Consider the following 22160-nt stretch of genomic DNA (forward strand, 5'->3'; position numbering starts at 1 on the left):
CAAGGGGACGTGCATTTATTTTATAAACTTTCTTATAGATTTGCTTCGACTATGCGCTTGGATGTTTGGCTGGAGGTGACCTACCTGTGAGTCTTTGTCAGGACTTTGCAGATCACTGTGAGATGAGGAAGTCGAGGATCCTCCATTAAGCTGTAGAACATAGAAGTACATTGTAACAGTCTGCAGGCTTGTCTCATAAGGCACAGAGCGATGTACAACTGTGCAGTAACCAACAGCAATACAAACATTGTCTCTAGATCTCTGGACTACAGAACCTCTTCCCTATGTCATTTGAAAAGATGGAGAATTGTTCTGTATCCCGTCCTAGGGTGACAACACTTCTCCATACAAACAGTATGGTAAGTGCATCTTGCCACTCACGGACAAGGAGCGTGTTACTGGCAGGATCACCAGATGAAAATAAAGGAAAAGAAAACTAATACATCCACAACATCTAAAGCAGCCATTCTCAACCAGGGTTTTGTGAAACCTTAGGGTTCCTCCAGAGATTGCTAGGGGTTCCTTGAGCTTTAAGGGTGCCATTCTAGCCACCAAAGTAAGGGAGGAATTCCTATCAATGACCACCAAAGAAAGGGGGACAATCTTATCACTGGCTACCACTGTAAGGGGGGCATTGTTCCCACTGGCCACTCCTGTAAGGGGGGCATTGTTCCCACTGGCCACCACTGTAAGGGGGGAATTATTCCCACTGGCTACCACTGTAAGGGGGGCATTGTTCCCACTGGCCACTCCTGTAAGGGGGGCATTGTTCCCACTGGCCACTCCTGTAAGGGGGGCATTGTTCCCACTGGCCACCACTGTGAGGGGGGCATTGTTCCCACTGGCCACCACTGTGAGGGGGGCATTGTTCCCACTGGCCACTCCTGTAAGGGGGGCATTTTTCCCACTGGCCACCCCTGTAAGGAGGGCATTATTCCCACTGGCCACCACTGTAAGGAGGGCATTATTCCCACTGGCCACCACTGTAAGGGGGGCATTGTTCCCACTGGCCACTTCTGTAAGGGAGGCATTGTTCCCACTTGCCACCCCTGTAAGGGGGGCATTGTTCCCACTGGCCACCCCTGTAAGGGGGGCATTGTTCCCACTGGCCACCCCTGTAAGGAGGGCATTGTTCCCACTGGTCACTCCTGTAAGGGAGGGCATTGTTCCCACTGGCCACCCCTGTAGGGGGACATTGTTCCCACTGGCCACCCCTGTAGGGGGTCATTGTTCCCACTGGCCACTCCTCTAAGGGGGGGCATTGTTCCCACTGGCCACCACTGTAAAGGGGGCATTGTTCCCACTGGCCACCACTGTAGGGGGGGGCATTATTACCACAAGCCACCATTGTAATGGTGACATTGTTCCAACTAGTCAGGAGTTTTAGGGGGACATTGTTCACACTGAACGCCATTGTAAGAGGGACATTCTTCCCACTGACCACCACAGTAAAGGGGCATTGTTCCCACTGGTCACTACTCTAAAGAGGAAATTGTTCCCACCAGTTATCCCTGTAAGTGGGGTATTGTTCCCACTGGCCAACACTGTAGGAAGGACATTGTTCCCACAAGCCAGCACTGTAAGGTGACATTGTTCCCATTGGTCAGGAGTTTAAGGGGGACATTCTTCCCACTGGCCACAAATATAAAGGGGGCATTGTTCCCACTGATCACCACTGTAAGGGGAACATTACCCCCACTGGTCAGGAGTTTAATTGCCATTGTAAGGGGGACATTCTTTCCACTGACCACCAAAGTAGGAAGAGCATTTTTCCCACTGATTCTCAAAAAATTGGTTATACAAGAGTTCCCTTAGACCTAAAAAATGTTTTCCAGGGTTCCTTGGAGGTACAAAAGTTAGATAATAGCTGATATAAGGACTGGTAAGCTGCAAAATATAATACATTTGTTCTTGGGTTTCCTTTCAGCCCATTATTGCTCTATATCTCACAGTGATGTCATTAGCTCACCCGGGGAAATGGCTGTTGCAGCTTTGGGTGACAGAGGTACACTTTGAATAGCTGAATTCCTGCACAGACATAGGTCGAAAATGTCCCATGTGCAAACTGTATCAACCAGTGGTAATGTTTGTAGTCATTATTTAAGGAAATGTGTCCACACTCAGTTACACCATGTAACAAGAATAGACGTTTTATTGTGGCATCCAGGAATTGTACGATCTGTTTATGGTAATAATCTGCTGTGTTTATCTCCTACAACGTGAAACTAAGCGCCAGGAAGGGGGTAAAGGAGGCTTTGTATATGAGAATCGCGGCCAGAGAAAATCACACCAAACGGCCGCTGCAACATCTCAGAGCCTCCTCTTAAAGCAGAGCTCCACCCAAAATGGGAAGTTGGGCTTTAAGGACTTGTCCCCCGCATTCACTATATAAACCCGGGCCCCTGCAATCACTATATAAACCCGGGCCCCTGCATTCACTATATAACCCCGGGCCCCTGCATTCACTATATAAACCCGGGCCCCTGCATTCACTATGCAAACTCGGGACCCTGCATTCACTATATAAACCCGGGACCCTGCATTCACTATGTAAACCCGGGCCCCTGCATTCACTATGTAAACCCGGGCCCCTGCATTCACTATATAAACCTGGGCCCCTGCATTCACTATATAAACCCGGGACCCTGCCTTCACTATATAAACTCGGGAACCTGCATTCACTATATAAACCCGGGACCCTGCATTCACTATATAAACCCGGGACCCTGCATTCACTATATAAACCCGGGCCCCTGCATTCACTATATAAACCCGGGACCCTGCAGTCACTATATAAACCCGGACCCTGCATTCACTATATAAACCCGGGACCCTGCATTCACTATATAAACCCGGGACCCTGCATTCACTATATAAACCCGAGACCCTGCATTCATTATATAAACCCGGACCCTGCATTCATTATATAAACCCGGACCCTGCATTCATTATATAAACCCGGGACCCTGCATTCACTATATAAACCCAGGACCCTGCATTCACTATATAAACCCGGGACCCTGCATTCACTATATAAACCCAGGCACCCGCTCCCACGTCCGCTCTGATCGCCTAGGTGATCGGAAGCAATAGTTCTCCTCCCACCCTCTCCAAGTCTTCTGGGACTTGTGACAGGTCCTGGAAGACTGTGGGACCATTTACAATACATGGCACCACTCGTGCATGCGCAGTGGACACCCGGCTGTGAAGACGGAAGCTGTCCCAGCTAGCTGCCCACAGGTAAGATGACGGGGACAGAGGACGGCCGGTGAACCCGGCTGGGGTGAGCACACTGCTGGATCGAGGGACAGGTCAGTGGCTATATTTTAAAATATTTTTTTAACAGGAGACTGGAGCTCCGCTTTAGGCTTGGTTCACATCTGTGTGGGTGGTGCCACTGTGGACCCACACGAAAATCCGTGCAGCCGCACCACCCGCACAGAGAAATGCGGACCTGCGGGTGGGTGCCGTTCTAATGGCACGCCGCCTGCGCTGGAAAACGCAACCGTACTGGGAACCGAGGTTCCCGTGAAGGCTGCGTTTTCATAAGAAGTGCAGGGACTTCTCTGCGTGTCACGGGGCACGGGAGTCCATTCAAATGAATGGGCTCTCATGCTCGCGCAAAACGCAGCCCGCACGGCCGCATATATGTGAATCAGGGCTTCAAGTGAAAATGTAATTCCTAGAAAAAGCTTCACCTTTTATCATTGAAAGCCATCTTTATGCTCCAGTCAGCTGATTTACCCTAGACTGAAATTATGTCATTATTTAGCTGCAGGTAGTAGGAAGCATTTCCTCAGTCTCCCCTCCCCCAGTGATCAGATTGCAATATTGTAACTTTTTATCATTTCACAAGGTGAGAGGTCACAACAAGGCTTTTCTGTGTCAGACATTGGTGAACACAGACAAGAACTGCACAGGCACCAGGAATTTGTGATTGTGTCACTTCTGAGCCAGAATCCCATTCCAGGAAGTAGATGACAACCCAGAATGAAGCCTGAACAAAGATGGCTCCGTCCTTCTGAAGATAATAGCAGATGGTGACATTGTCTGGGGAGAGCTGCGATCTCTATGAGAGGTAATAAATACCTGGAAATATTATTCTTACACTTTCTGTAGCATGCATCCACTTGGCGTAACGAATGATATCTAACACTAGGCCAGCTTTCATTTTCAGAGCTAGTTGATAGGAACAAGAGAATCCCTTCCTTCCAGCCTTGTCTGTATGGTGTCTAAAATCATATTCAGTCATTTGCTGGAAATATTGGCGAATGCAAGGCAGGCTAGATGATGCTGGACGTCCACCAGCCAGGAAATTAGGCGAGCTCTGATCTGCTGCAGCTTCTAATGCACATTGTGAGACGCTCACAGTGTGCAGTGAAATCAGAGTAAGCCATTTCAGTCCTGGAGAGGAGCCGCTACAACTGTGCAAGACAGAAGTGAAGGCTGGAGGTCAGTCTTGATATTGAAATCCCAATCTAGATGTATGTATGTGATGGAACAGAGAACAGCCGCACCCATCAGGCCTTGATGAGTCCACTGTGGGCTACTTTGGCTTTCCATGTGTGACATTTCCAAATTCAGGAAGATCTGCTGGGCGAAGTGAGTCTTTATTCCCCTACTCTAAGTGCAGGCTGTGAAGCGGCCTTCTGTCCGTCCGGCGGATTCCTCGTGGGGCTGTGCACAGGATCCACAGCCGTCTTCATTGACCAGGTACCACTACCAGGGGCGGACTGACAACTCATGGGGCCCCCGGGCAATAGGGGATTCATGGGGCCCCTGTGTCCTTTCCCAAACTCAAAAAAAGCCTATGAAAAAGGTACCAGGGGCATCTCATGGGGCCCCCTACTGACCCCGGGACCTCGGGCAGTGCCCGAGTTTCTAAATGGTCAGTCTGCCCCTGACCGCTACAGAGGCACGGGTCCAACTGGGGTCTGCTTTGCGGTTTCAACAATTAGATTTATACCTGAAGGCCTGCAGCCATCATTAGCTGTGTCAACCAAGAATTCTGCTGGATCCTGGAGCGTGCAGACAAAACCTCTAACTTCCTGGCACCTCGGTGTTAGCAATCGTTCTGCCAAGATTTACAGCAGATGATCAGCTGCTCCATGTCCAGGAATGTGAGATATTTCACGGAACTCTGCAACGGGCTTAATCAGCTAACGTGATCACTTTACTTTATTTGCTTCTAATGTCCAGCATTCACTATATAAACCCGGGACCCTGCATTCACTATATAAACCCGGGCCCCTGCATTCACTATATAAACCCGGGACCCTGCATTCACTATATAAACCCGGGACCCTGCATTCACTATATAGACCCGGGACCCTGCATTCACTATAATAACCCAGGACCCTGCATTCACTATATAAACCCGGGATCCTGCATTCACTATATAAACCCGGGCCCCTGCATTCACTATAAAAACCCGGGACCCTGCATTCACTATGTAAACCCCGGACCCTGCATTCACTATGTAAACCCGGGACCCTGCATTCACTATATAAACCCAGGCCCCTGCATTCACTATGTAAACCCCGGACCCTGCATTCACTATAATAACCCAGACCCCTGCATTCACTATGTAAACCCCGGACCCTGCATTCACTATATAAACCCGGGCCCCTGCATTCACTATAATAACCCAGGACCCTGCATTCACTATATAAACCCGGGACCCTGCATTCACTATATAAACCCGGGACCCTGCATTCACTATATAAACCCGGGCCCCTGCATTCACTATATAAACCCGGGCCCCTGCATTCACTATATAAACCCTGGACCCTGCATTCACTATATAAACCCGGGCCCCTGCATTCACTATATAAACCCGGGATCCTGCATTCACTATATAAACCCGGGCCCCTGCATTCACTATATAAACCCGGGCCGCTGCATTCACTATATAAACCCGGGCCCCTGCATTCACTATATAAACCCGGGCCCCTGCATTCACTATATAAACCCGGGACCCTGCATTCACTATATAAACCCGGGACCCTGCATTCACTATGTAAACCCTGGACCCTGCATTCACTATATAAACCCGGGCCCCTGCATTCACTATATAAACCCAGACCCTGCATTCACTATATAAACCCGGGCCCCTGCATTCACTATATAAACCCAGACCCTGCATTCACTATATAAACCCGGGCCCCTGCATTCACTATATAAACCCGGGATCCTGCATTCACTATATAAACCCGGGCCCCTGCATTCACTATATAAACCCGGGCCCCTGCATTCACTATATAAACCCGGGCCCCTGCATTCACTATATAAACCCGGGCCCCTGCATTCACTATATAAACCCGGTACCCTGCATTCACTATATCTGCTCTCCCACAGTACACACAACATGGAAATGCAATTATTTTAGTAAATATAAACTGCTAAATACCTTTTCTCATCAGCAGTATATAGCAGTCTTGTGACTTCTATCAGTGTCCAGCAGAGCACTGGTTAAAGCTTGTAGGAGGAGTTTTACATTTTTATCTACAAGGATGCAGAACCCCTGACCTCTGGACAGTGCTGACTGGCCCTGTGCTGATCACATGCACTCTCAAGAAAAAAAAAACCCTCTTTAGCAATACACACCAAACTGAGCATGTGCAGCTTGCCCCCAAGGCTCCATCGTTGGTGTTAGTGGAAGGAATAGTGCCCCATCATTGGTGTCAGTGGGAGAAATAGTGCATCATCATTGGTATTGGAAGGAGTAATAGCGTCCCATCATTGGTGTCAGTGGGAGGAATAGTGCCCCATCATTGGTGTCAGTGGGAGGAATAGTGCCCCATCATTGGTATCAGTGGGAGGAATAGTGCCCCATCATTGGTGTCAGTAGGAGGAATAGTTCACTATCATTGGTGTCAGTAGGAGGAATAGTGCCCTATCATTGGTGTTAGTAGGAGGAATAGCGCCCTATCACTGGTGTCAGTGGGAGGAACAGTGTCCCATCATTGGTGTCAGTGCAGGAATTATGCCCCACTGTTGCTGACAGTGGGTGGGAATAATTAGTCAAGGACCAAATAAAAGCATTCAAATGGCTGCATCTGGACCCCGGGCCACAGTTTGGAGACCACAGATCTAAACTGTAGTTCCTGGGCAGTTCTTGGCTGTGTACACAAATATTTGCCACAGGTCACCCTCCTTGCTACAAAGCTATACTGTACAATGTGATCCCTACAAAGCTATACTGTACAATGTGATCCCTACAAAGCTATACTGTACAATCTCATCCCTACAAATCTATACTGTACAATGTGATCCCTACAAATCTATACTGTACAATCTGATCCCTACAAAGCTATACTGTACAATGTGATCCCTACAAATCTATACTGTACAATCTGATCCCTACAAAGCTATACTGTACAATGTGATCCCTACAAATCTATACTGTACAATGTGATCCCTACAAAGCTATACTGTACAATGTCATCCCTACAAAGCTATACTGTACAATGTGATCCCTACAAAGCTATACTGTACAATCTCATCCCTACAAATCTATACTGTACAATCTGATCCCTACAAAGCTATACTGTACAATGTGATCCCTACAAATCTATACTGTACAATGTGATCCCTACAAAGCTATACTGTACAATCTCATCCCTACAAAGCTATACTGTACAATGTGATCCCTACAAAGCTATACTGTACAATCTCATCCCTACAAATCTATACTGTACAATGTGATCCCTACAAAGCTATACTGTACAATCTGATCCCTACAAATCTATACTGTACAATGTCATCCCTACAAAGCTATACTGTACAATGTGATCCCTACAAAGCTATACTGTACAATATGATCCCTACAAAGCTATACTGTACAATGTGATCCCTACAAAGCTATACTGTACAATCTCATCTCTATGGGGGGAAATGCTTCATCATGTTGCAATCTAACTGTACAATCTCCATTAGGCCTACAAACTATAAAGTATAAGCAAGGGCCTGATTGGATACAAATTCAATTGTTTAGTTTGTGTTCTAAGTGTTTTGGTAAATCTAACGGGGATTGTACAATCAGATTGTAACCCGTATGGTAAGCCTAAGATACAAGTGTAGTCTGTTTCAGTTTACCATGTTACAATATTACACTTTGGAACCAAATGACTTCTTTTATAAAGACTCACTTCTTTGCTTTCCTTATGACACCGTGCACTAACCTGTGTCTTGGTCACTCCATTGGTCAGTGGCTGGGGAATGGAACCTAAAAAGAAAAATATACAATATGTATCATATTGGAGGTATTATGGTAATTAATGCAAGGAAATGTTTTCTGGCTACAAGGTTTACTGACGACCCATACTGCAGAAGTATGGGCCTTCCATTGCTGTCCTCTCAGTCTGATAAATCAGTTCCCTGATTGTCATGCTGATCCAGTGGCTTCAGTGATTTCTTTGTCTTCGAGCCTTATAAAAGGTATGGAGCTCTGACTGCACCCCAACTTTTTTGATCTGTGTGCTTGTTCCAGGTCAGTGACTCAGAAAAATGGCAGGCAATACATTTTTTGGAAGGTCTGCAGTGGCAGCCTTTGTCTCGGTAAAGGTTTATTTTATGGGTAGGATACTCTCACTATTAAACATACGTTGTAAACAGAAATGTCAGCTGTAACATTTTCCTGTACCCTACTGAGAACAGAGGTCAGGGAAGGGAGGAAGAAGAAGCACACAAGGAGTCAACCAGGTGTACTGCAGTGCAAGGAGTATGCTGAGAGGAGGAGAGAGCAGAGTGACAGATAAATGAGCTCATCACTGTGCTGCTTCTCCTTTCACTGTCTAGTCAAGGGGTGCAGTGAGCAGGATACCTGCATGTAAAAAGTTAAACTGCAGCAGAGAACAGTCAAATCACCTTCCCTAGACAGGGCTGTGCTGTGGGACAGAGCTTTGTAAATCTCAGAATTGGATAGAGATATACAAATCCTTTCGCAGGTATCATGAGCTCTCATATACAGTCAGGTCCATAAATATTGGGACATCGACACAATTCTAACATTTTTGTCTCTATACACCACCACAATGGATTTGAAATGAAACAAGCAAGATGTTCTTTAACTGCAGACTGTCAGCTTTAATTTGAGGGTATTTACATCCAAATCAGGTGAACGGTGTAGGAATTACAACAGTTTGCATATGTGCCTCCCACTTGTTAAGGGACCAAAAGTAATGGGACAATTGGCTTCTCAGCTGTTCCATGGCCAGGTGTGTGTTATTCCCTCATTATCCCAATTACAATGAGCAGATAAAAGGTCCAGAGTTCATTTCAAGTGTGCTATTTGCATTTGGAATCTGTTGCTGTCAACTCTCAAGATGAGATCCAAAAGCTGTCACTATCAGTGAAGCAAGCCATCATTAGGCTGAAAAAACAAAACAAACCCATCAGAGAGATAGCAAAAACATTAGGTGTGGCCAAAACAACTGTTTGGAACATTCTTAAAAAGAAGGAGCGCACCGGTGAGCTCAACAACACCAAAAGACCCGGAAGACCATGGAAAACAACTGTGGTGGATGACCAAAGAATTATTTCCCTGGTGAAGAAAACACCCTTCACAACAGTTGGCCAGATCAAGAACACTCTCCAGGAGGTAGGTGTATGTGTGTCAAAGTCAACAATCAAGAGAAGACTTCACCAGAGTGAATACAGAGGGTTCACCACAAGATGGAAACCATTGGTGAGCCTCAAAAACAGGAAGGCCAGATTAGAGTTTGCCAAACGACATCTAAAAAAGTCTTCACAGTTCTGGAACAACATCCTATGGACAGATGAGACCAAGATCAACTTGTACCAGAGTGATGGGAAGAGAAGAGTATGGAGAAGGAAAGGAACTGCTCATGATCCTAAGCATACCACCTCATCAGTGAAGCATGGTGGTGGTAGTGTCATGGCGTGGGCATGTATGGCTGCCAAAGGAACTGGTTCCCTTGTATTTATTGATGATGTGACTGCTGACAAAAGCAGCCGGATGAATTCTGAAGTGTTTCGGGCAATATTATCTGCTCATATTCAGCCAAATGCTTCACAACTCATTGGACGCCGCTTCACAGTGCAGATGGACAATGACCCAAAGCAAACTGCAAAAGCAACCAAAGAGTTTTTTAAGGGAAAGAAGTGGAATGTTCTGCAATGGCCAAGTCAGTCACCTGACCTGAATCCGATTGAGCATGCATTTCACTTGCTGAAGACAAAACTGAAGGGAAAATGCCCCAAGAACAAGCAGGAACTGAAGACAGTTGCAGTAGAGGCCTGGCAGAGCATCACCAGGGATGAAACCCAGCGTCTGGTGATGTCTATGCATTCCAGACTTCAGGCTGTAATTGACTGCAAAGGATTTGCAACCAAGTATTAAAAAGTGAAAGTTTGATTTATGATTATTATTCTGCCCCATTACTTTTGGTCTCTTAACAAGTGGGAGGCACATGTGCAAACTGTTGTAATTCCTACACTGTTCACCTGATTTGAATGTAAATACCCTCAAATTAAAGCTGACAGTCTGCAGTTAAAGCACATCTTGTTTGTTTCATTTCAAATCCATTGTGGTGGTGTATAGAGCCAAAAATGTTAGAATTGTGTCGATGTCCCAATATTTATGGACCTGACTGTATGTTTTTCATCTGTGCATTTGTCTGTTTATCTGGAAATCAGCTTTAAAGTGATACTTCCAATTTTTTTCTTTAAAATAACCAACATGTTATATGTACCTGTTTTTTGTTTTTCTTGTTTGTTTTTTAACAAAAAAAAACAAAAACAAAAACAAAACAAAAAAAAACAACCTCCCCCTCCACTCCCCCTCAAAAAAAACCTCCCCCAAAAAAACAGGCAGACTCGATGGACCACTTGGGCTTTTTCTGCCATCACTTTTCTATGTTTCAACCTGCTCTGTGCAATGTTTTAGCACAAATTCTCCACTCCTCAGGTCCCCCACCGGTGCTCCTGGCTCCTCCACCGAGTGCCCACCATAGGAAGCATTCATACATACACATACTAGGGTCAATTTAGACAGGAGCCAATTCAATTACCAGCATGTCTTTGGAGTGTGGGAGGAAACCAGAGTACCTAGAGGAATCCCACACAGGCACAGGGAGAACATGGAAACTCCAGGCAGGTGGTGCGGAAGTTCCCATATGGAAGAAAATATATTTGAAATATATTTTAAAAATATTCTTCCCAAATATATTGACATATATTTGAAATACTACAATTTTATATATATATATGTTGTAATGCATTATTTATATGTTACAAAATATATGAAAACTATTTTTTTTAAATATATTTTTTAAATATATTCTTCATATTTTTTTTTAACATATAAAAAAGTCATTTTAACATATTTATTTTTTATTTATTTCAGGTACTTATATAGCGCCGTCAATTTACACAGCACTTTACATATATATTGTACGTTCACATCAGTCCCTAACCCTCAAGGGGTGTACAATCTAAGGTCCCTAACTCACATTTATACATACACATACTAGGGACAATTTAGACAGGATCCAATTAACCAACCAGTAAGTCTTTGGAGTGTGGGAGGAAACTGGAGTACAGGAGGAAACCCACACAGGCACAGGGAGAACATGCAAACTCCAGGCAGGTGGTGCCATGGTTGGGATTGGAACCAATGACCCTAGTACTGTCAGGGGGACGTGCTCACCATTTAGCAATTGTGTCTCCCCAGTCATTAAGGAACTATAAATCCCAGCAGGCTGAAAAGTCTGTCTGGCCGGCCATAGCGGCTTGTTCTCACACTTGTTATACATGGTTGTGTGAAAGTAGAGCACACCCCAGAATTATGCAGCAACGCATATATGTGTTGGCTGGGTGTTAAAGCTTGTGACCCTACATATGCATATACTTTCACAAACTTTATAACCTCATACAGACATCTCAGAAGTAGGAATACAATGCCACAATGCCAGTGGCATTCACAATTAGTTACATCGTTTTTGGAGGGAATTAACAAAGAGTTGTCCAAGCACAATGCTTGCATTACTCTTCTAAACATAAAATCAATTCTCTATTATGTGTCCACGACAGATACAGCACGCAGTACAGAGGACGCAAAGCCGGAGCTGCATGCTCTGTTCTCTCTGGCCATACCTACTCAACTCAAAGTGGGAGGGAGGAGGAGGGTTGTTAGGCCTGCCGGTTCTGCTCATGTAGTGTGATCACTACACAGGCAGATAGGATGGATCCCATACATCCTGTATGTCAAGATCACACCTGGTTGGAATCTGCAGTATATGGAAAACGTCTGCAATCCCTCAGTTAATTAGGTGCAGACCCTGTGATGGTTTCTATTTCAATTCAAAAAAGAAACTGGTGCAGATGGTACAGATAGAATTGAAACAGGTCTATCTGCTTAGTTAACGTGGCACACGGCACTTCTGACATTATAATGGTGGTTGGAGTTTAGTCAATTCCCTGGTTTGTTCAGATAGGTTTAGTAAATTGTATACGTGACAGGTCCACTTGCAAAAATCCATCTTTATAAAAGACAGTTTGTCTGCCGGTTTGTACCTCCTTTTATATAGGCTTCTATGGGGGTGACTCCCAGCTTCTTGAAGTAGTCATCTGTGTCTGGGTCCACCACGAGTAACGTGGTCTCATTTTCCTTGGATTTGATGTTGGCCACCACTTCGGAATGCTTCATGTTTTCCACATTCTGTCCATTCACCTGGATGGGGAAGATCAGCAGTCAGACATTCAGCACAACAATAGTTTATATGTTACGTAAAGTTCTAGATCAGTGGTCTCCAAACTGCGGCCCTTTGCTTACCTTTATTTGGCCCTTGGGGCACTTTTCCTTCCACTGATACAAGACACTATTCCTCTCACTGACACCAACAATAGGGCATAATTCCTGCTACTGACATTAACAATGGGGTACTATTCCTCCCATTGATGCCAACAATGGGGCACAATTCCTCCCACTGACACCAAAGATGGGACACTATTCTTCCCCCGAATACCAAAGATGCATTGTTTAGTCCCACTGACACCAGGGCATTTTCTACTCCCAATGACCACAGTTTGGCCCCCCTAAGGTCTGAAGGACAGTAAACTGGAACCTTTTTAGAAAGTTTGGAGACCCCTGTTCTAGAATATGAAATATGAAGGGCTTGAATACAGCTATCAGCCATCCTTATTCAGCAGAGTACTTGTATTTAATGTGCAGTGGCTATTAGGAAGAACAATAGATGTCCTCATCAACAAAGAGATGGAAGAAGTAGAGGGGGCCGGCTTAGGCTTGACTTTCCAAGCTCAAGTCAGTATTTACATAAACAAACACCCTGTGTTTTTACTCTGGGGTATCCATGTGCTCAGAGGTTTGAGCATACACAACCCTATGTGTATATTAGTGTAGTCGTACCCACCTCTCAGCAATTCTATGGGTTAGCTCTTTTCCATGGAATTTTCTTGTATCTCTTTTATGAGGCAGGTCCTCAGGACGTTCCCCACTCCCCTTCCCTTCATCATGCATGGACTTGGGACCAGCTTGCATGAATGTGATACCACATGTGCACAGCCAATTTGTACACACATATCAGGGCCAAATGGCCTACCAGCAGGGCCATGGATAAGAGGGTACCACCAGTCCTCCTATACAGGGCCCAGACCAGCAGGAGGGCCCAGGCAGCAGGTTCATTCAGATGTTGGTAGGGAGGGTGATTGCCTTAGTGGGGGTCGGGGAGTGGGGGTTGGGTTGAATTACTGGTACTGATCCCCTAGAAAGCTAAAAGCTGGCTTCTTCTCCTCTGCCTCCTGCCGGCTTTCCCCTGCTGCAGAGAGAGTCATACAGGGAATCAGTTCCAATATTTGCCCCCCACCGAACCAATTACCCTCCCTGTGCACCATACATTTCCCCCTCCTGCCCAGGCCCCCCTGTGTGTCACCAATCCCACGCCCACAGTGTTGCCACCCTCCCTCCTCTCCTTCCTGCTGCCAGCTGCAAGCACACAATAGATAAATAAATGTCATATTTACCAGCCCCTTCCTTCCCTGAACACAGTGAGTGATCGGTACCGATCACGCACTGTGTTCATTCATAACTGAAGTATAGTAAAGTGTATTTATTTGGGAAGGGGGGGGGGGGCTCTCAGATTGGCTGTATGGGGCCCCATATTTCTAATAGCAGCCCTGCCTACCAGCATGTCTCTGAAGTGTGGGAGAAGTAATTGCCCCCCATCTAACCAATTACCTTCCCTGTGCATCATACAATTCCCCCTCCTGCCCAGGCCCCCCTGTGTGCCACCAATCCCACACCCACAGTGTTGCCACCCTCCCTCCTCTCCTTCCTGCTACCAGCACACAATAGATAAATAAATGTCATATTTACCAGCCCGTTCCTTCCCTGAATGAACACAATGAGTGATCGGTACCAATCACGCACTATGTTAATTCATAACTGAAGTATAGTAAAGTGTATTTATTTATGAAAAGGGGGGCTCTCAGATTAGCTGTATGGGGCCACATATTTCTAACAGCAGCCCTGCCTACCAGCATGTTTCTGAAGTATGGGAGGAAACCAGAGTACTCAGAGGGAGTTCACACAAACAGAAGGAAACATGCAAACCCCATGCAGATAGTGTCCTAGCCAATATTCAAACCAAAGTCCCCATTGCTGCAAGGTAGAAATGCTAACCACTAAGCCACTGAGCCACCTGGACACAATTTTTTTCCCACATGTAGGCTGACTTCACATTTGTGTATTGCAGAAACGTGTCGAGGCTGCTGCTGTTCACATGCAACAGCTCATCTGAGCAGTTATATGCAAATTTAACCTCCTACCAATCCTGGATGCAGACAGCATGCACCCAGGGACACCTTTTCCGGCCACACACAAACTGGGGGCAGCTAATCAGCCATTTTTTATGTGGCCATAGCACATGGTGCAGCTGCATCCAGAGGTGGCTTCTAGCGTTTTCGAGTTGTCCCCAGAACAAGAGATGAGGCGGAATCCTCCAATGGGGACACCTGTATGTAGCCATAGCACATGGTGCAGCTGCATCCAGAGGTGGCTTCTAGTGTTTTCGAGTTGTCCCCAGAACAAGAGATGAGGGGGAATCCTACAATGGGGACACCTGTATGTGGCCATAGCACATGGTGCAGCTGCATCCAGAGGTGGCGTCTAGTGTTTTCGAGATGTCCCCAGAAGAAGAGATGAGGGAGAATCCTCCAATGGGGACACCTGTATGTGGCCATAGCACATGGTGCAGCTGCATCCAGAGGTGGCGTCTTGCATTTTCGAGTTGTCCCCAGAACAAGAGATGAGGGGGAATCCTACAATGGGGACACCTGTATGTGGCCATAGCACATGGTGCAGCTGCATGCAGAGGTGGCTTCTAGCGTTTTCGAGTTGTCCCCAGAAGAAGAGATGAGGCGGAATCCTCCAATGGGGACACCTGTATGTGGCCATAGTACATGGTGCAGCTGCATCCAGAGGTGGCGTCTAGCGTTTTCGAGTTGTCCCCAGAACAAGAGATGAGGGGGAATCCTACAATGGGGACACCTGTATGTGGCCATAGCACATGGTGCAGCTGCATCCAGAGGTGGCGTCTAGTGTTTTCGAGATGTCCCCAGAAGAAGAGATGAGGGGGAATCCTCCAATGGGGACACCTGTATGTGGCCATAGCACATGGTGCAGCTGCATCCAGAGGTGGCGTCTTGCATTTTCGAGTTGTCCCCAGAACAAGAGATGAGGGGGAATCCTACAATGGGGACACCTGTATGTGGCCATAGCACATGGTGCAGCTGCATGCAGAGGTGGCTTCTAGCGTTTTCGAGTTGTCCCCAGAAGAAGAGATGAGGCGGAATCCTCCAATGGGGACACCTGTATGTGGCCATAGTACATGGTGCAGCTGCATCCAGAGGTGGCGTCTAGCGTTTTCGAGTTGTCCCCAGAACAAGAGATGAGGGGGAATCCTACAATGGGGACACCTGTATGTGGCTATAGCACATGGTGCAGCTGCATGCAGAGGTGGCTTCTAGCGTTTTTTCGAGTTATCCCCAGAAGAAGAGATGAGGGGGAATCCTACAATGGGGACACCTGTATGTGGCCATAGCACATGGTGCATCTGCATCCAGAGGTGGCGTCTAGCATTTTCGAGTTGTCCCCAGAACAAGAGATGGGGGGAATCCTACAATGAGGACACCTGTATGTGGCCATAGCACATGGTGCAGCTGCATCCAGAGGTGGCGTCTAGCGTTTTCGAGTTGTCCCTAGAACAAGAGATGAGGCGGAATCCTCCAATGGGGACACCTGTTCCACTGAAGACTAAGAGGAAAATTACCCTCACTTTGGGAGACTTCCTCTATTTTACTGTTGTCTCTGGAACAGGAAGTGAAGAGAAATTTCTCTAAAGGCACTGCAAAGGAGACTTTCCTACTGTATATAAAAAAAAAAAAAATACACACATTGCACTACAGTATAAATAATGAAAATTAAAATGTAAATAATAATAATAATAATGATTATAACATTTTGATTGTCATTACTGTAGGATGCAGGATCTGTTTTCACCACAACAGAGTCTGGCAATGCATGCTGGGGCTTGTAGTTCCACCGCTTGTCTCTAAACGATAACAACCACAAATAAATTGTGTCTCCCCAGTCATTAAGGAACTACAAATCCCAGCAGGCTGAAAAGTCTGTCTGGCCGGCCATAGCGGCTTGTTCTCACACTTCTTATACATGGTTGTGTGAAAGTAGGCCATTTTCTGACAGTCACCAAGTGTGAGAACGAGCCACCGCGATTGTGTAGCCTCACAAAGGAGCTGCCTCCAGGGCGTATTGTCTGTGGTCGGCGGTGGCGGCGGTGCAGGGGTTAAGCGGCCCTCTCCTATTGAAATGGTCTCTTTTCTCGGCTCCCTGCACTCTGCCCTGTGCTCTGGCAATGAAAACAAACACCAATGCCTCTTTCCCCGGTTCCCTAGCAACCGCTTCCTACTTTCTCTGCACAGAAATAATCACTTTGCTCTGTTGTTGGGCCGCACAGCGCTCGCCCCTCCTCCTTCCCCACTGTTACCCCCTCATTTTATTCCTCCCACCCCCCCTACACTAAACTTTTCTCTGCCATCACCTCAGGCTCTTCCCAGGACCCAGCTTTTCCCCAAAACCAACTTCATTCTTTACAAAGCTCCTTCATAGTACAGGGTTCTCAGCTACAGACGAGATGGACTGGTTGCTATGGGCAACACTAACACTTCTATTAAAGGGTTAGTTCACCTGTAGCAAAAAAACTATTAGGGGCGTCTGTAGATAGAAACACACTGTGCGGCTCTGACCAAACTGAATATTGCCCTTGCGATAGGTGTAGGCCATTTACATCCCTCATGAAGCCTGACTGGAATGTTGGTAGGACGTTGCTAAGTGAGGCCTAGTTTCTACTGCTCACCTCCACCATCACAGGAGTGAGCTTTCTCTCCAATTCAGATCCCATCACATGCGCTTTCTCTTTTCTCTCCCCTATTGCACTAACTCCGAGCTCAGTATTTGACAGCGTGCTCCTGTGATGGTGAAGATGAAAAAGAACAGCTGGGCAGTTCTTAGCAACATCCTTAGCAACGTCCTAGGAGTTTTTCAGTCAGGCACATAAATGGCCTACACCTATAGCAAGGGTATTACTAAACTGTGGTCAATGCTGCACAATTTGTTTTATCTACAGACACCTCTAATCTCTACAGACAAGATGGACTGGTTGCTATGGGCAACACTAACACTTCTATTAAAGGGTTAGTTCACCTGTAGCAAAAAAACTATTAGGGGCGTCTGTAGATAGAAACACACTGTGCGGCTCTGACCAAACTGAATATTGCCCTTGCGATAGGTGTAGGCCATTTACATCCCTCATGAAGCCTGACTGGAATGTTGGTAGGACGTTGCTAAGTGAGGCCTAGTTTCTACTGCTCACCTCCACCATCACAGGAGTGAGCTTTCTCTCCAATTCAGATCCCATCACATGCGCTTTATCTTTTCTCTCCCCTATTGCACTAACTCTGAGCTCAGCATTTGACAGCGTGCTCCTGTGATGGTGAAGATGAAAAAGAACAGCTGGGCAGTTCTTAGCAACATCCTTAGCAACGTCCTAGGAGTTTTTCAGTCAGGCACGTAAATGGCCTACACCTATAGCAAGGGTATTACTCAACTGTGGTCAATGCTGCACAGCTTGTTTTATCTACAGACACCTCTAATCTGCATAGGCAGTTTTTGGTAAAAGTTCACTCTATACAACCATGTGCATGTGAGTTCATCGCACTCCATTAAGGGCTTGTTAGCACAGGCAGCCAGGGGGCAGTAAAAATAGGCAGTTGAGGCATGGTTTTAATGTACCCCGACTGCCTATCTAACCACAGAAATGCAGCTGCTCAGAGCTGTAAACGTGCTCGTTCTTCTATGTTTCCAGGAAGTGGCTGCAAAGAGCCTGCAAGAGATCAGCATAACTAGGATGTGAAAAATGAAGTTAAAGCAAAACTTGCCGATTTTTTATCTGATTTAGCAAACTAAATGTCATCCATTTACATACACTATATTGCCAAACGTATTGGTCCAGCCCTCCAATCACTGGACTCAAGTGTTTAAATTACCTCCATGGACACAGGTGTATACAATCAAGCACCTCGGCATGCAGACGGCTTCTACAAACATTGGTGAAAGAATGGGTCGCTCTCAGGAGCTCAGTGACTCCAAGCGTGGTCCCGTGATAGGTTGCCACCAGTGCAATAAGTCCATCCGTGATATTTCCTTGTTACTAAATATTCCACACTCAACTGTTAGTGGGATTATAACAAAGTGGAAGCAACTGGGAACAACAGCAACTCAGCCACCAAGTGGTAGGCCACGTCACATGACAGAGCGGGGTCAGCGCATGCTGAAGCGCACAGTGCGCAGAAGTCGCCAACTGTCTGCAGAGTCAAAAGCTAACGACCTCCAAACTTGGTGTGGCCTTCAGATGAGCCCAACAACAGTGTGTAGAGAGCTTCATGGAATGGCCGAGCAGCTGCATCCAAGCCGGACATCAACAAGTGCAATGCAAAGCATCAGATGCAGTGGTGTAAAGCATGCCGTCACTGGAGCAGTATAGACGTGTTCTCTGGGGTGACCAATCATGCTTCTCTGTCTGGCAATCCGATGGATGTGTCAGAACGGTATTTGCCTCACTGCATTGTGCCAAGTGTAAAGTTTGGTGGAGGGGGGATTGTGGTGTGGAGTCGTTTTTCGAGGGTTGGGCTTGGCCCCCTAGTTCCAGTGAAGGGAACTCTTAAGGCGTCAGCATACCAAGACATTTTGGACAATTTCAGGCTCCCAACTTTGTGGGAACAGTTTGGGGATGGCCCCTTCCTGTTCCAACATGACTGCGCACCAGTGCACAAAGCAAGGTCCATAAAGACATGGATGAGCCAGTTTGGGGTGGAGGAACTTGACTGGCCTGCACAGAGTCCTGACCTCAACCTCATAGAACACCTTTGGGATGAATTAGAGTGGAGACTGTGAGCCAGGCCTCCTCCCCCGACATCAGTGCCTGACCTCACAAATGTGCTTCTGGAAGACTGGTCAAACCTTCCCATAGACACCCTCCTAAACCTTGTGGAGGGCCTTCCCAGAAGAGTTGAAGCTGTTATAGCTGCAAAGGGCGGGGCCAACCCAATATTGAACACTAAGACTGGGATGCCATTAAAGTTCATGTGCGTGTAAAGGCCGGCCGACCAATACTTTTGGCAATATTGTGTGTGTTAAAGCTTGCTTATTATAGTGCATGTTAACATATGTCGCAGTAAAGTAGTCCATTCAAAATGAATGGGCTGCCAATGCACTCAAACCCTTCTAAAATCAAACAAGACTCTTCTTTAGTAACATAATGCACTACCATCTGGGGTGGACTGACAACTCGTGGGGCCCCCGGGCAATAGGGGATCATGGGGTGCTTGTATCCAAATTCAAAAAAGCCTATGAAAAAGGTACCAGGGGCATCTCATGGGGCCCTCTACTGACCCCGGGCCCTCGGACACTGCCGGAGTTTCCAAATGGTCAGTCCGCCCCTGAATACCATGTACTGGCATGCACTGCAGCACGCTATGATGTAAGTGAGTTGCCTTAAAGGGTAACTCCACTTTCATGGGAAAAAAGGAAAATAAAAAAAACAATAAGTGTATACAATTGCGACACAAGTCATATTGTAATTGAATGTTATTAAAAATAACCTTTCCATTTCAATCTGCAGCTCTGTCATTTTCTCTAAAATGCAATATTGCCACCTGGAGGTGTTCTGTACACAGATGGTGTACAGAACGCCTTGTGAAAATGTAATTTCCTGCTTGTGTGATTGGCTCACTGATTTTCCCAAAAGTCTGCACTAAGAACCAATTTAGATATTTGGCATCACCTGCAACAAAAATGCTATTTTTGGTGAGATACTTCCAAAGGGAAATCACGTCTAAAGGGATGCAGACCCTGCCACTTTCCTCATTAGAGCCCTGCAGGTGCAGCAGCTGAAAGATAATGATGAATCGACTCCCAGACAGTTTCATTCTACACATGAGACACAAACAAACAGCTATTTCTTCAGAATAACAAAAGGTAGGAATTTGTAACAAAATTTGTTAAAATCCCTGCAAAGTATATAGATCCCCCAGAGGGAATTGTTTTTTTTTTGTTTTGTTTTTTTAACAAAAGTATAAATACTCTTTAATGTGTTGGGGTCCCATTCAAAATGAAGGCCATGGAAATACAGCAAAACATGTTGTGTGTTTTACCGCAACAAAAAGGTGTGAATCTGGCCAGACCAATTTAATGTTTGCTGCCCATCTTCCATGGGAGAGATTTGCCTCACTTCCTGTTCTGAAGATGGCAGGTTAGAAGCTAGGTCAGGCTGCTGTCTGTGTGAATGTGGGGAAGAATTTGCCTTACTTCCTGCCGCAGTGGTCACCAAGATAGGAAGTGAATGGAGATCTCTGCAACGGAGTCACAGATAACAATCTAAACTTTACAGAGGTTCTAATTTATCCCAAGTCTATTCATAACCAAAGAAAAAAAGTTTTGGCTATACATACTTTAAGATAAAAAAAAATTCAATGGTAAGTTTATAGTCCTTTCAAGGAAAAGAAATCTATTTGTTGGAGGCAGTTTTGTCTTTCCAGGTACAGGCTTAGTGCAGTGAATGAGCTGCTTCTACATTCACATCTCCTGGGAATCCTCTGCCCTACAATGCTCTATGAAATATGCATGTCCGGACTGAAGTCTGCAAGGTGCTGGGCCCAGATCAGGTTCCCAAATCCTCCAGTCAGAAAAGAAAGGCGGCCCTCCTCCAACTGGCACAGTACGCTCGCTCGCTCGCATGGCTGCGTTGCCTGCATGAATTATGCAGCGGGGCCCATGGATTGCGGGGCAAGGCTTGCCGGGGACACAATGGGAGGAGATGACAGATCCAGCGGGCAGAGGGCACCCAGGGTTCAGCAGTCTCGGGCAACGAAAAGGCGGATCAGATGGCAGCACATATGTTTTGGGATAACCACCTGTCCGAATGAACATGGCGTTTGCCCGGGTCATCTCAGCAGGAACATGCCAAGCGCACGCTCTTGTGATGCGTTTATAACCAGTGGGTATCATTTATGTGAAATACATTGATACACCATTACAATGTCTGATGTGTTATTAAATTACCCCCTTTTGTACTGAACTGCAGAATGCCAGTCTGACTAATTTATAAAGCACAATACAATGGTGATACAACAAAACCATGAAATCACTGATACAGGTGCCCGTGAAAGATGGCCTTGTGACAGCTATAAAGCTGGGATCCAGGTTACTGTAAAATGTAACTCTACAGAAATACCCCTCACCCCACAATGCAAGGGTTAAATAATCGCTTGGTCTGCAGCCCTTCTCAACCTTTTTACCAAGGAGGAACTCTGCAAATAGTGTTCAGGTCCTAGGAACCCCTGATTAAATGATACCTCTAACACTGCATAAAGTCATTTGTACATGGGTGATCAGTAAGGAAAAATCCCTTTACATTGGTGGCCAGTTAGGTAACAAACCCTTACAACGGTGGTCAGTAGGAAAACATACCCTTTCATTGATGAATTGGTGGTCAGTAAGGTAATGAACCCTTACATTTGTGGTCAGTAAGGAAATGTACCCTTTC

General features: G+C 46.1%; 1 protein-coding gene across 2 annotated transcripts in view; it reads right to left on the reverse strand.

Moving 5' to 3' along the window:
* Positions 1-22160, reverse strand: part of NHERF2 (NHERF family PDZ scaffold protein 2) — a 206240-nt gene that overhangs the window by 14325 nt on the left and 169755 nt on the right. The window contains exons 4-6 of one of the 2 annotated variants that reach the window (XM_089686819.1): positions 12538-12694; positions 8184-8227; positions 85-150 (exon numbers count right to left, since the gene is read on the reverse strand). In XM_089686819.1, the coding sequence (XP_089542945.1) occupies positions 85-150; positions 8184-8227; positions 12538-12694 (267 nt within the window). Of the gene's footprint in view, positions 1-84; positions 151-8150; positions 8228-12537; positions 12695-22160 lie in introns of both variants that reach the window. The other variant, XM_089686818.1, reaches the window with a different exon arrangement.

Source organism: Staurois parvus, unplaced genomic scaffold (assembly GCF_062004578.1).
Source record: "Staurois parvus isolate SC_StPar_1 unplaced genomic scaffold, SC_StPar_1.0 ptg000412l, whole genome shotgun sequence".
In the NCBI taxonomy this organism is placed as follows: domain Eukaryota; kingdom Metazoa; phylum Chordata; class Amphibia; order Anura; family Ranidae; genus Staurois; species Staurois parvus.